At 39.5% G+C, this 14,977-nt stretch overlaps 2 protein-coding genes across 4 annotated transcripts in view; one reads left to right on the top strand and one right to left on the bottom strand.

Annotated features, from left to right (window-relative positions):
* Window positions 1-11,108, top strand: part of LOC115048462 (uncharacterized) — a 26,042-nt gene extending 14,934 nt beyond the window's left edge. The window contains exons 8-18 of the mRNA XM_029509926.1: window positions 428-964; window positions 1,763-1,848; window positions 2,240-2,431; window positions 4,911-5,081; window positions 5,805-5,904; window positions 6,166-6,297; window positions 6,476-6,562; window positions 6,888-6,986; window positions 7,328-7,369; window positions 9,113-9,145; window positions 9,842-11,108. Of these exons, the coding sequence (XP_029365786.1) occupies window positions 428-964; window positions 1,763-1,848; window positions 2,240-2,431; window positions 4,911-5,081; window positions 5,805-5,904; window positions 6,166-6,297; window positions 6,476-6,562; window positions 6,888-6,986; window positions 7,328-7,369; window positions 9,113-9,145; window positions 9,842-9,872 (1,510 nt within the window). The 3' untranslated portion in view covers window positions 9,873-11,108. The remainder of the gene's footprint in view (window positions 1-427; window positions 965-1,762; window positions 1,849-2,239; window positions 2,432-4,910; window positions 5,082-5,804; window positions 5,905-6,165; window positions 6,298-6,475; window positions 6,563-6,887; window positions 6,987-7,327; window positions 7,370-9,112; window positions 9,146-9,841) is intronic.
* On the bottom strand, window positions 8,504-14,977 carry LOC115048463 (beta-1,3-galactosyl-O-glycosyl-glycoprotein beta-1,6-N-acetylglucosaminyltransferase). 3 transcript variants are annotated; one of them, XM_029509927.1, is made up of 6 exons: window positions 14,862-14,934; window positions 14,648-14,698; window positions 12,811-13,349; window positions 12,297-12,390; window positions 11,798-12,202; window positions 8,504-11,694 (listed from the first exon to the last, which is right to left on the bottom strand). In XM_029509927.1, the coding sequence occupies exons 3-6, from the start codon at window positions 13,113-13,115 to the stop codon at window positions 11,209-11,211; spliced, it is 1,290 nt and encodes a 429-aa protein (XP_029365787.1). In that variant the 5' UTR covers window positions 13,116-13,349; window positions 14,648-14,698; window positions 14,862-14,934; the 3' UTR covers window positions 8,504-11,208. The 3 variants fall into 3 exon arrangements, with proteins under 3 accessions (XP_029365787.1, XP_029365788.1, XP_029365789.1); XM_029509928.1 differs by lacking the exon at window positions 14,648-14,698 and having other exon boundaries at window positions 14,862-14,977; XM_029509929.1 differs by having other exon boundaries at window positions 14,648-14,927.

Below are 14,977 nucleotides of genomic sequence, written 5' to 3'. Positions count from 1 at the left end.
TCGTTTCTATTGAGTTGTAAAGCAGTATCTTATTTAAAGGACCCTTTTAGGCTTTCTTATACCTAAACAGACTTGTTGTTTCCATTACTCAGAGTTATTTGGTTTGGATCCTTCAAGCCTAACAAGTGTGATTAATAAATGTCCTTATTCAGTTATAACAGATACATTTTCAGCTTTTGAAAGTTGCTTTGTCCAGGTCTTCCTTGGTAACAGTCTTCTCTGCCTTTACCAGCAAATTGTGGGTATAGTGGGTGTTTCAAAGGGTTTGGATGTTTATTCTGATTTAAGCTTAACCAAAGTTCTGTGATGCAAAAAAATGTATAGCTCAGGTACAGATGTATACAGTTTGCTTTATTCTACCCTCAAGTATTACTGAACTTCTTGTGCTCTTGGCTCTGACCCCTGATCCCTTGTTCTTTGGAAACAGACATGATGATGAGACATCCCAGATACCATCATTGCCAATGAATGAGGATAACGCATATCAGTGGACAGAGATGGAGAATGTAACTCAGGGTCAAACTCAGTATGGCTACAACTACCACCACATCGACCAAAGGACTGAACACCAGAGCACGCACTTGGCCTGCATAGACACAAAATCCAACAGCCAAGTAAACACCGCAGATGTCTATGCTGAGTTTACTACCAATGCCACAGCCACTCAGTCCAGGTCCGACCAGGCTGACAGCTACTATGACGCCGGCGTTCATGCTGAGTGTGGCTTTCGTGATCCAGATTCCAAGTTGCAGTACATTGCAGACTATGGAGAGGACTCCAACCTCGTGTGTGCAGCTGAACCTCAGTACTCTCAATATCAAGCTGAAGCTCAGTCTAACCATGAAATAGAACATGCACATTACCAGTGTGATGGACAGCCATGCTACCAATCAGACATCCACACTGAGAGGGAAGATCATGCGCGTTATGTTCCTGAGGGATATGTTCACTTTCTCCTCTCCAGGTGAACAAACTCAGCTCTGTCTTTGAGTCATTTCAAAGGGTTCAGCCCTTTTTCTTAGCTCTGATACATCTAATGTCAGCCAAAGGGCAATTTGCATGCTTGCATCAGGAAAGCTATTTTATATTGGAAAGGTTTCTTTTAATTGGTCTTTCTAAACAGTTTAATTGGACCTCATTAGCAGTTTCAGCATTGTACTGGCTTTTTTCCACTTTGTAATTCCCTCTTTGGGACAGACAACTCTTCTGTCTTTTTCTTTGTGTGAGTACACACATATGCACAATCAATTTCCATAATGAAATAGTCATGATTTGATTGTGAACAGACTGGTTGGTGGTCTTGTGGGATAAAGCATGGCCAGGGAAAAGTATGTCTGCAGACGTGTTTTTTTTTTTTTTATGAAAGCTTGTACACGCATATGTACTGGTTTCTCTACTGGCTTTCTTTATTGTTAACCGGCATTATGCTAATCAGAGTCTTTTAGAGGGGCTTTGGTTGGGGGGAGGTAGCAACACTGCTCAGTATTGTTTCCTCAGCCTACACATGCAGCCTGGGAATGAGGCAGTGAGTTGCTTTCTGTCTATCTGCTCTGTCACTTCTGGAATCTTTCATGTTTGGAGTCAAATGAAATGATTTTGAGTTTTTGTCCATGTCATGGGAAAAGTTAGATTCTTCTCTGTAGATGATAATCTTTGGCTTATTTGGCCCCATACTATGTGTAGCTGTGCCTATGGTGGCTGTAGTGCTGGCAATGGTTATTTATGTAGTGGCTCATTATTGTCTTTCTGTGCCTCTGAGCAGACAGTCCCAACAGAGAAATGGCACAACAGGAATGATGATAACAATGGTCCCCAGTGAGGAAGCAGACAAGGAAGTGGATAAACCAGGTAAATAAAACAAAAGGAACTGAACTTATAATTTTCTTGTAACTTGAAAATTATGTGATATTTTAAGATGAATTTCAAGATTTCCGTTTTAATGTGTAAAAGGCATGTTTTTAGCAGTTTTTCTTATCAAAGGCTCTCTACTCTCTTACTATAAACTCATGTTTATATATATATAGAATATATACGCCAACTTTTTTTTAATGAATTAACTTCTGTCATCATCTTTTTTTTTTTCTTTTTCGTTCCTTGGATCAGTTAGCCTCCATAGACAAATATAAGAATAAGACATAAATGCAGCCTAATCTTTGGCAACGGCATTAAGACATTTTAGATCAGCAACCGATGCCTACAAAAAGAAGAAAGAAAAAAAAGTAGCCATCTCTCGCTGCAGATTTATCCGGCGGCTCCAATCAGAGAAAGAAGTTGGTGGCTCCGCCGCTGAATGTGTCCCTGGAGCGCGGTGAGGGGTCTCTGCTCTCGGACACCGAGGACGAGGCGCTGGACACCGGAGACGACCTGGATGTGAACATTGATGGCCTGGACACATCCGATGAGGCCGACTCTCTGGACTTTAACAAACACGGTGAGGCGAATACCTGCAGCTGTAATCTAAACGTTCCCAGGAGGTGACACACACCGTGTCATGCATATGTGATATGAAAGTGTCCACCTGCAACGTCAGTGTGGAGCGCTAAAGTCCTCCATTATTTTCTTATCACACTGTTAAGAGTGGACTTTGATTAGCGCGCATGACTCACGAGATCGGCACTCCAGCTGATCTCCGGCTGCCTTATCGGAAACGGGAGAGAAAGGTGTGTCAACCGAGTCGGTTCCACCCAACTTCCTGTTCGCCTTTACGCCGATTTACTGCTGATTCGTGCGTAGGTGCTATGTTACCGTGCGTACTTAAGGAAGAAACAAAAATAGAAACACAGCTGGGTGATACACACCAGGTAATAATATGACCAAGTATGATGTAGAATGAGCCGCTCCTTATGGAGAAATAATCCAGGTAGGGTGAGTATTATACATCGTGGCCATGTCTGTACGTGTTCCAGTTAAGAATATGGCCACGATGTATAATCCTCATCCCACCTGCCAGAGTTTGGATGTCTTCTGTGGACATCACTGACAACACGGTCCAACTCCTCATCTCAGAATACAGGTCTGTCTGCCTGCACACTTACACACAAAACATTAACGAGTAATGTCCCGGTCCTTGTGTGTTGTTGTGTCTGAAGCGGTGGAGTACTTCTTCTAAATTTGCGGTCAATATCTTTGTGCGGAAATAAAGCCAACATGTTAAATAAATTCCTCTGCCCCCCATGTCACTTTCTCTGTTACCTGACTGCAGCTACAGCCCTCTCCTCTCTGTCTCTTCTTTCTGATGGAGCTGCCAAACTCAGCTGTTTCTGTCAAAGACAATGTTTTGTGTCGGGCTTTAATACAAGCTAGGCTAATGGACGTTAGCATTAGAGCTGTCCAGTTAGCTTACGTTACAAGCTAACGGCCCTGTTTCTTACCTTTACGTTTCTCGTACATAAGTAAGAAGCTTATGTAGCTCAAATATTACATAATCTTTCACTAAAGTAGTTGTGTATTTTTACATTTCCCTTTTTCCCCCTTCCATAAAGAAATCATCTCAGTGGGTGATTCCTTCGCTGTTTTACTGGTCTAGTCTGTGGACGTGTCTGGTCTCCGTCCGTTCCTGGAGGGGTGCCGTCTCTGCATCAGCCCAGTCCATTAACCAAGTAACTCCGTGGACATGTTCAGGTGCCCACACCGGGAATTGAACCGCGACCTGTACATTACATTACATACATTTACACTTACACATACAGATATTTACATCCCTTAACCCCGGGGTTACATTACATCATACATTCACATACCCTACCCTAGCTGGGAATCGAACACTTCCCGCCTTCCCACCATTTCACCTTGACATTTACGGCACCTGATCTAACCTTGGCTGGGCTGGGATTGGCTCCAGCACCTCACGTGACATCTTCTTAAGAGTCTTGTATTGTAGCATATTGTTGTGTATATGCTACAGTTTAACTGGTTGATCATCACAATGACAATATGTAGACCTATGACCTACATAGGCTTTCAGGAAAAAATGTTTTAAGTGTTCAGTGAATGGATCATTGACTTAAAAATTGTAAAAATCATGCACTTACTTGGAACTAACCCAGGGCATAAACGTTGTAGGTCAAAAATAATGTCATCAATTCGTCAGTCCAGCATGCTAACCAGTTAGCTAGCAGTCCATTTTGAAGCGACTAACTAGTTTAAGTGATCCGGCAGTGAGGTTTACTTAACGTAGGCTACTATCGCACAGCTATGCTAGCTGGCATCCATTTACACAAAGATTGACAATGAATGGCCGAATAAATGCATTCTCGATTAATTTTTTTCTATAATAAATAACATACCAGTCACCTACGCATTGACTTGTTCCATCTCGCTTTCCGTACACCCAGCTGTGTTTCTATTTGTGTTTCTTCTTTAAATATGCACGATAACTTAGCAACTACGCAAGACTCAGCAGTAAATCAGTGTAAAGGGGAACAAGAACTTGGGGGGAACCGAATGGGTTAACACACCGGTGCCCTTTCTGCATATACTTCGCGCATGAGTGTTGCCAGATACCATGGCATTTCCTTGGGGAAATCTTCTGTTCCTGCCTGTGTGTGTGTTGCTCTCCTGTTGGTACATGTTGTTTTCTGCACTGTGGTGTTCAGGTTAAAATGGTACTCTTGATTGATATATTTATTTATTTAAACGCTTTTTTGTTTTTTCAGAATGGCATTGCTTCACCTCTGGTTTTGCTGCTGTTTATCAATCAACAAATGAACTGTGAACTAGGTTATTTTGAACTAATAACTGGAGCTTCACTTTAAAATGTGTGAATTGAACTTTGAGCTTTAGATCTGCACTTTCCTAACACTACATATTTGGGTCTGGATTTGTCAGTAGCTCTTCCAACTGCCAAGAAATAAAAAACTAAATGCTAAGTTTAATTCTGCCTTTTAAAATTTGAACTTGTGTCAACACAGGAGATTCAGAAGAGTCTGCCCCGGCTGCAGGTGCACCTGAAAGTGACACTAAAACAGGATACAAATCACCTGATGAAGGCAGGCTGTGGCGGGGCGTGGTGATTGGAGAGCAGGAGCATCGCATTGATATGAAGTGCATTGAGCCATACAAAAGAGTAATTTCTCACGGAGGTACACAAACAGCACCATGCAGTATCATGTTCCTGAATACATCTGTTTTGAATATCCTCCTCTCATTCTCACCCACTCTCTCTATGTGTATGTGTCAACCTAAGACTATGTCTTCTATTTCTATCAAGGAAAAGTTATTTCGCCATAATTATCGTTATAATTTTATCGCCATAGTTTCGCTTTATATCTGCCAGTGCCTTCCCTTAAGTTTCAAAATGTTTTATTAATGCAACTATATTCCAAGTAATTCTGATCATTGCTGTACAAAGGCTGCCAGGATCTACCTTTGTCTTTCAAAATTCATATTTGGCTGGTGGAATTTGAAGAGCCTGCATGTCCACAATAGCAGTAAGAACACTATTGAAGGGGGAAGAGGTATGCCAGAGCAGTTCTCATCTAAACAAGCATTTGAATAACTGAATGTTGGCAAAAATCCATTCCAGCTAAATGTTACAACCAACATGAATAAGACATTCAGTGTTTTATACCAAAAGTGGTGATATTTGGCTCAGTAGATTCTGTTCAGTGTGTTGTTGTGACTTCATGCGTTGCATGCTGTGGACTGGTACTAGCCTTATATTGGTGGGTTAAACTTTCAATGAGATAAATAAGAAATATTGAAAAAAAAGTATTTAAATACATTTTCATACTGGGAGCTCAGGTTGTCACATATGTGCTGCAAGTGGGAGCTGCTGACAGTGTCCTTGTGTTTTATGCTCTCAGGTTACTATGCTGAACAGAACGCCATCATCGTGTTTGCAGCATGTTTCCTACCGGACAGTGACTGCGACAATTACAATTATGTGATGGAAAACCTTTTTCTGTGAGTCGTGGTTCACTACCATACCATATGGGTATGAAAACAAAGTATTTGAACTATCTGACGTTACAACTGTATGTGATTGTTAAACATCTCATCCCAAAACCAGCTGCATCAACAGTTTCCACTCTTCCAAATAGGCTTTCCACAATACCTAGAGCCTAAAAACTATGAAGATGCATTAGTATGAAACAATTTGTCTGTAATTTTCGTTGCGAGGCAACAGGTGTAATAGTAACAGGTTCCTGTTACATGTGTTTGCAGGTATGTCATAAGTACCTTGGAACTTATGGTTGCAGAAGATTATATGATTGTTTATCTAAATGGTGCCACACCTCGCAGGAGGATGCCTGGTTTCAACTGGATGAAAAAGTGTTACCAAATGATAGACAGAAGGTAATATTTACAGAAACACATGCATGTAAAATAACGTGCCTTAGTCTTCTACCACAGTGAACTCACTGACCAATACTTCCACAATCACATGCTGCACATGATTAAATAACACATAGATATGTTGTTCTTGTTTTGTTTTTTTTCTAAATCTTCTTTTATCTCTCCTCTTGGCCCACAGACTGAAGAAAAACCTTAAGATGTTCATCATTGCCCATCCATCCTGGTTCATAAGGACCTTGCTGGGAATCACCAGACCTTTTATAAGGTCTCACTGTTGTACAATTTAGACATTTACCACAGGATATACATCACTACACCAACAATGCACACACTTCACTCTTTATCCCAACAGCTATATCTGTAATACAGTCCAGTTTTTGAAATAAAAAGAAGAACATTATTGCATTTCATTTCACTTTGTCCATCCAAGGGCCTACTTGTTGCAAGTTAAAATGAGGCTCTGATTATTTCTATTTAGACTGATTACACTGGAAAGCCATGAGCAAACTTAAACCATCACAATATTTGAATGAGTTCATCTGCTGGTGAAACAAACCTTTGTGATTTTTGTATTCACCTGAACCCTACAGCTCCAAGTTCAGCAGTAAGATCAAGTATGTAAATACTCTGCAGGAGCTTGGAGAAATCATCCCAATGGACTATGTGCACATTCCACCCAGCATCATCAAGTGAGTCAACATGTATCATTATTTAATGCATGAATCGGCACCTCAATTTTGGTAGCCAAACAAGGTTGTAACACTATCTGCTCTGTGATATTTTCCCCTTATGCAAACAGTTAATTGTATTTACTGTTTTTCATGTATTAATTGAAATACTTGGTTACATAGAGTAAAATATAAACCATCTTCCAAGAATGAACACAATTTATCCGGTCATCATACTTTTTTTTAGCAGGCCAACTCAAGAACTACAGACTAACCTATTCTATAGAAAAAGGAAACAAACACAGTTCCAGTTTTTATTTGAAGCGCTAAAATTAGGCATGCTTATCCGTCTCTGCCCAAAGGTTTGACGAGGAGAGGTCTATGCACAGATTTGCATGCATCAGGTAAATCACCTAACCTGCCTGTACTTATCAGTTGGATATGTGAAAGCCCCCCTGTAAAATCCTTTAAAGCTGCTGTGAATTTCCTCATTCTGGGACTAACCTGACTGACCTCTGGCTGTTTCCTTCTACACCATAAAGCAAACCCAGTATTGACTTTCTAATTTATTCATGTATGTGGTTGGCTTTCCATGTAAAGTGGTTCGTTTTACTTCCCTGTGACAGCAACAGCACCTTTGTTTGCATAGCACCGTAGTTACAACCCGGGCCTCAGGAGAAAGGGAAGTAACACAAAGAACCCAGCTGTTAGTGGGTATGATGTTGTTTATTGTGATTCAAATGGGAAACTGGACAAACAAAAATAAACCAAGGAATGGGCCAATGGGTGCTGCTTTAAATCAAAAACAGAATATAACCAAAAGAGGACTCTACCGTACCATTTGGACTAGTTTCAACATAAAAGGAAAATAAAGACTGGCTAAAACTAGCTACAAACCAAAATACACAAAAACAGCACCCCTAAACCTAAAGTGCAGAATAAGCCCAATGGCTACAATGGAGACAAATAACAGAACAGATAGTCAATATCTAAACTAGATCTGGCCTCTACTTCCAAGGTTCAATCAAATATAAATCTTTGCACCATCCACACCAGCTATTTCAAGGTCTTCTAAATAGTTTTTTTAAGAACCGCAAATGCCACAACCAAAGGGGCAAGCTGTCACACATTCAGCCCGCGTCCAGGTGGTGATGAAGGTGGAGCCATCTGAGCAGGCAACTTTGCAACTGAAAAACATTCTCACACACACAAATGGGCAGAGCGGTGTCTAACAATCATTAAATACAGGGTTTAAACTTGTTTAAAATTGATTCCTCAGCTCCAAATCCAAAACTGAAAAAGGAACAACCCCGTGCCAGAGAGCCCAGAAAGATAAACCACGCCATAGCCCACAGGCATAGCTCTTAGTGTTTGCCACAAATAACAGTGAGATTAATATATATATATATATATGTAAAAACTTTTATATTTGTTTGTTTTTTTGTTTTTTTTTTTTTACTATCTTGTCCTTCAATTCATCTCACTGTGGCAAACACTAAGAGCTATGCGTCTAACACAGCAGGCCTGTGGGCTATGGGCTCATTTCACCCTTCAGGGGGAAATGAAAGCAACAACTGACCAGCCAAGATGAACCTCAAAATGTCGACATCCACCCCTGCTGCTGTCCATACTACCCTGTAACAGTGTCAGTCGTATCGCAGTATTTTGCATTTTCTAAAGCTATGCAGTGTGGGAGAGAAAACACTTTAGAGTGAAGACTCACATGAAGTCTGGTCCTTTAGTAGAAATAGTGGAATTAAACAAATTAAAGTGATTTTATCTTAAGTTTAATCCAGGAGCCATATCTCACATATGTATGTCTTGCCTTGCTTGAACATGCTTAGCTATGAATACTCCCAGCATCCATACCCAATGTTAAGCTGCTTTTGTGTAGGAGTAACATTTTAACTCAGGTTACAGTGTTAATTGTTACACCCTGTTACTCAGTGCAACTTTGCCTCTTTTTTTCTTGAACTCTGCCTTTTCTGAGAACTGATGCTTGTTTTCCTTCCTGTCATTTAAATACCAGTGGCACTATGGAAGTACTCTCTTAAATGCATGTACACTGACATTATGGTCACATTTATTAATAGGTTGATACCTTCTTTAATAATTTTTCTTTATTCTCAAACCAATTGCAAAGCCAGACTGGATACAGATTTGCAGAACACAGCAGCTAAGTAAGTAGTACACTTTTGACACAAAGGTAGAAACAACTTTTTTTATGTTGAGTCAATATTAGTTTAACTTTAACCTGCCCAACCTTATCTTATCTGGTTACTACGCTGTTTCTAAACCTGAAACCAGCTTCTTTAGTGACGTACAGCTAATGCAAGATATGGATACATCAATGCTGTTTCACTGTGTATTATAAATTACAACCCTGAAAGTGCATCACTTCACTTAAAATATTTTTAATTTTACTTAGATCAGAGATGACACCCAATGCTGAATAACAGTAACTCTGGTAAGAAGTAAATCGGTTAGTTTTGCATTGTATTATCAATAGATGATTAGGGTAGATTGTGCCACAGAAAACGTTCCCAACGAATTAGGAGCAGGAAAGCAGGAAAGGTAACCACTGAACAGTTGCTGATTCTGCAGTATTACAGTGAACGGGGAAAAAAGTGTAATACAGTACAGAGTTGTTATAGGTAGAATGTCAAAAGGTATTTATCATGTCCCATCTCAGTTAGTCATATAAATACATCCATGTGGAATTGTCATTTGAGTATTGCAAACAGATTCATTGGCATGGTAGCATGGTTCTTGTTTTTTGGGTTGTGCCAAATCCTTTGGTTTAAACATTTGGTTCTAATGTCGCAATGACAGAAGTGTAATACAATTGTCTCCCTGTCATCCTCTCTCTTACTCAGAGCTGACAAGAAGGGGAACTCGGCTGTTTGAAGATTACGAGCTGCCTCACTCCTGCCACAGCATATCTGAAAATGGAAGCCTGCAAATCCTGCAAATAAAAAATCAGAAAGGATTGTGTCGCTGTACAAAGTTGCTTGTTCCGTTCAGTTAGAGTAGCCTGAGGGTGGTAACTCACTGAGAATGCCAACAGTACAATGCTGCTCTACCAGTTGCAACTTGATTGTGTTCCCATTTGATAGCTTTAGTTTTCTTTGATTTTATTTTTGAACAAGGATTCCTATTTTTTCCTCTTTGGAGGAATTACTAACAAGCTTAATTCATCTTAGCTATGAGTTGCTAGCTTTAACTTTTGTGATACGTAATGTATTCAGATTCTCTGAAGCCACAGTAAAGCCTTACATACAAACACATTTTATAACTGCCCAACTGTTCATAAATATATTTCCTTGACTGCAGCTTTGCCAACAGACTCTTACATTAAGACATACTCGATCTAGACTCCGGTGTTAGATAGAGAAAGTTTACAAAATTGTGATCCACATGTGAAAGAAATATTTCACAGCTGAACATACAGCACTTAGCTGAACTGGTTTTTGAATCAGTCACAGCAGTGGAGGTGCCTGTTGTCATACACACCTTATGTCTCCATCTCACCCAGAGTATCATTCACTCTTGAAAAAGGCTACAAGTAGGCAATTCTACTAACGTTGTAAATGATACTGCAAATACTTGAGATGTAGCAAAGTAGCACCTATCAGTAGCTGCAGTAATGTGTTGCATGCTGTGAGTTGCAACTATTTCAGATTTTTCTGGTCGGATTATTCACCCAAAGTGATCAGTTGTGTACCAATGTTATTTTAGTTTTTCCGATTGCTGCACGTGCTTTATTCAGAGAGAAAACTGCTGGGGGGGAATGAGGAATTACACTATGTTCACTGATGTTAGATAGGTACAGTACAAAGACTACCCATTTCATTTGTCTCATTTTAATATATTTACATACATTTGTTTGTTGCAGTATTGTTCAGTATGTAAAGTGTTTTACATCATTAAATATGTGTTCCTCGTCACCATCGTTTTGCAGAAAAAATGCACACCACAGTGTACACGCACTGTAATAAAGTCACACAACCAATGAAAGGAGCATATTGTTGGATCTATATCAATCTGCACTGTCACAACCAGTTGTTTTGTATGGAATTTTATTTTTTTTTATTTTTTTATTTTTTATTTAGTTTTTCTAACCACACTAGAAATATAAATTATTTAAAATAAGATATCGCTGCAGATCATTTTATTATCTATCTGTTAACTAATTTCTTTTCTGCAGATAATTTCCTCCTTCATTTCCAACCCTCTGAAATGTCTAGAGCAACCCTGCCAGCACCTTTTGTCGCAGATACTTTTCCAAGCAGTACACAGCAATGGGATCTGTGTCTGTGTCAAACTTGTTGGCAAAGAGGTGATGCTGCTGAAGCATCCAGTTTAAGTCTCCGGCACCATATACACATATGGACCTGACGTGTTGTCCTTGACACTTGGGGTACACGGCATCCTGAATCCCCTCCGAGCCCTCATGCCATTCCCATTTCACCAGCCGAGCAATAGCATTCATGTCTGACATGTCAAATTTGGTGTTGGGCCAACTTGAGCCAGGAACTCCTGGAATTCGCTGAATGGTTGCCCAGAGAAATTCATCAGGACTGTAGGTGTCTTTGGCCCAATCAATCAGCGCCAGTACTCGCTTGTCCTCCAGTACGCTGCGGATGTAGCCCCGAGAAACCACCATGTAGGCATTTCCTGACAAAATGGGCAGGTTGAAAGGAGGTGGGTCCTTTGCCTTCCCTGTCCCCTGGGACAGATAAAATACTTAGGTTATGTTAATTATGGTCTGAATTTTGAAAATTTGAAGTTATTTTTTAAATAATTTGTGAGTAAAAATTCTAAAGAAATACCTGAATTCTTCCATCAACTATCTTGTGAGAATTTGTCACTCGCCATTTCTTTGCATCAGGCATTTTTTCTGATTCTAAACTGTTCATTCCTTTCAATGAGCGCAGCACTCTCACAATTTCCAAGTTTGTTTTCAGAGGAAAATCTTGGCCACAAAGGTTGAGGAAATATTTCCATTTTGTGCTCGCATTGTAGAGGTCAGCCATACAGTTCAGGTCAGCCTGGACGCGTGGCCAGGCAGCATAGACCACACTCACAGGATGGCTGGCCATGAAGACATTTGGGAAACAGGAAGTAATGGCCATGATAGAAGAGAAGACTGTGGGCTCAGACTTTTTGTCCACATGGACACAATAAATGTTGTGAGGTGCATAGATAGCCCGGAGCAGTCGCTCAAAATTCTGTACCTAGAGTATGGAAAAACAAATAATCCTCTTGTTTGTACCTTCTACACGATTATCATGTATCTGAAATTATATTCAGGCTTCAGAATTTGCTTACCTTATGATGCACAACTATAGAGTAAGCTAGAGGGAAGTCCTCCTCCTCTTGACTTAACGGGATGGTTAAGTATTTTCTTTTAAACCTGAATTCACTGTAAATACATAATACTAAGTAAATAACACTGGAAATTGATATAATTTAAATTCAAACATGGTGAGGTGACAGTTTGGGTTAAATGTCATGTGGTCGTGCAAGTTAGTTAAGCGTAGTCGGGGTATTACCTGCCCTCAATTTGGATCAACATACTTCCCGAGCTACGTGCTGCTGTGTGACAGGCCAGCAGGACAAACCTGCTCACCGAAAACAATCCTACAGCTGTTTAAATGCGCTCTTCATTTCAAATTGTTCGAGCACCCAGGATAGAGTCTAGACTTATCCGTCTGATCCAAACCTTCAGCACGCACAACCCCATGACACCTAACTGAACACAAAGTGAACTATCACTTTGTGTTCAGTTCAGTTCAGTTAGTCAAATAAAAGTTACTCGAATGTGTAGTACAAAGTAACATACCTGCAGTCCATGGTTGCATTAATGTAATATTCATCAGGGATGTGAATACTTTTGCGGAAGTCTCTAGTGACACTCAGTAATTTGGCTTGCTCCAATGCCTCCCTTTCTCCCTGCAGGATTGCTGAACAGTTGCACACTGTCTCTGGGATGCTGTCTGAATCTGTGTACGCCAACCAGCTGTAGCTGATAATATAGGTGGGGTCCCATTTTTCCTTTTGGAAACTAAGTAGGGAAAGCATCCCTAGTGATCCCAGTGCAAGACTGAGCTTCAGCAAGGATCTCCAGCTCCTTTTCAGGAAACCCATTATTTGACAGGAGGATCTTGACTATAAAAATTGTCCTGTTCACCTGCACTTTTCTTTAGTATTTCTCTGAAACAGGCAGTGATTTACGCCTGCTAATAAATGTAACCTGATGTGTCAGAATTTATGAAGGTGTGTGAATCATTGCTATATTCATGCACTTTCTATGGCATAATGGTTAACAGTGCATATATAAGGGCCTTTTGTTCCAGATCCAGGCAGGTTTTTTTATTGCTCCTGGAAAACAACAAAATAACAAAGGAGGTAAAATAAATTTATTTGAGATTAACTTTCAACCCTGAAAGTCAAATTTCATATTTCCTTATAAATAATGTTTGACGAAAGATGGTGATGAAAGTTTGGATGCAAATACATTTTTATATGGTTATTTTTCAAAGTTAAAGTGATCTATTCTTTTCTAAGAATGTCATCAGAGGGAGAGAACTGTATTTTTGGCGTGATGTGGAGACTGGCACAATGTTGGCATATATCGTTTACAGAAAGATTTTTGCTTGTATGCTACATAAAATAATAACATTTTCCATTAAATATCAGAATATTGTCCCTACCATACCACGAGGCGTGAACGGATCACTCAGTACAGAAAAAATACTATCACTGTGCCTTATGCAGCCTTATGTTACTTAACTTTCTGTGAAGCCATCTTAAAATCCGTCAAGATCCGTCATACTATGCAAACAGTGAGCCAAGGACAATCGACAGTGAATAGAATGCTAAAACATTTGCCACACCTTTAAAAAATATGTTCACTGGGGAATCATGGATTTGTTTACCTTTAAGATTTTCTGAGCCAAAAAGACAGCCCAAACATGATGTGCCAGTTTATGATTGAGAAAAAAGTGCAAATTAAAATTGGAATACTTAAAATATTCCCTACCCCACATGATATTACCCCCAATTCCCATAAACTAAAGTCACAAAAGAGATTGAGTAGAATTCAGATGTTATTTTTCTGTATTCTATCGCCTACCAGAAACATATCCATCCGTTTGACTAATAAAAAGGCAGGAGTTAAACCAACAGGTAAGTCACCACTGTAACCAGTGGGATCATATTTATTCTTATTCTGATTTTATATATGAACAACGAACGAAGCTCCTGAGATGTATGTGCATTTTACACACTGCACTGCTTGAACATGATTTACAGATCACACATACATTTACCTAAGTACAATCATGAAATACATATTTTTTAAGAATCTGCACTTTACACGAGTGTTGTTTTTCTGGAAGCGCGCTGTTTTTCAGCTGCACTAAAAATGCAAACATACTTTTATAATAGTGGCTCCAAGAAAAATTTTTATCTGAAAGATTTTAGCCTTCATTAATAAACATTTCTTTCTCGACTGAATTATTCACAGAACAAAATCAATCCCAGTTACCTCCTTCCCCCTCTGTCAGTCAGGTGGGGATTTGAAAACATGAAATCTGTGAATTATTTTGGTTAATCCACAGTCAATAAGTTCTGTCAATACACCTTAGGGCAATACAATAATTAGTAGAAATACTTACTTTTGAATATCTGAGCTTTGACCAAAGTCACCTGTTTGGTTTTTTTTCCACCTTTGTACATGTAGAAAATAAAATTCCTCTTATTTTAATCAAACATGACTCTGTAATTTGCAGGATGAAATAAAAGCCTTCCAATAACTGTAACATTATTTAAGTATAAACTGTGTCATTTACAGATTTCTTTTTCACCTAAACAGAAAAATAAAATTCCTACCTGCGAATTTACAAGGAGCAGACCAAGCTCAAGTCTTTTAGCCTGGTTTCTTTGTCTGTATGTATCCTTTTTGCCGTCTGTGCCTGCTGGGAGTGCTTTTCCTGGAATATCAAGCA

This window comes from Echeneis naucrates, chromosome 9 (assembly GCF_900963305.1).
Source record: "Echeneis naucrates chromosome 9, fEcheNa1.1, whole genome shotgun sequence".
In the NCBI taxonomy this organism is placed as follows: domain Eukaryota; kingdom Metazoa; phylum Chordata; class Actinopteri; order Carangiformes; family Echeneidae; genus Echeneis; species Echeneis naucrates.
Note: the sequence above shows the minus strand (reverse complement) of the source record. Positions and strands in the feature narration are given on the sequence as shown.

What these genes read in the sequence shown, in the direction of transcription:
- LOC115048463 (XM_029509928.1), bottom strand. Translation starts at nt 13,115, where the DNA reads ATGGGTTTCCTGAAAAGGAGCTGGAGATCCTTGCTGAAGCTCAGTCTT. An exon ending in CTATAGTTGTGCATCATAAG is followed by an intron (nt 12,203 to 12,296) that starts GTAAGCAAATTC and finishes TCCATACTCTAG; the next exon opens with GTACAGAATTTTGAGCGACT. An exon ending in TAGTTGATGGAAGAATTCAG is followed by an intron (nt 11,695 to 11,797) that starts GTATTTCTTTAG and finishes TATCTGTCCCAG; the next exon opens with GGGACAGGGAAGGCAAAGGA.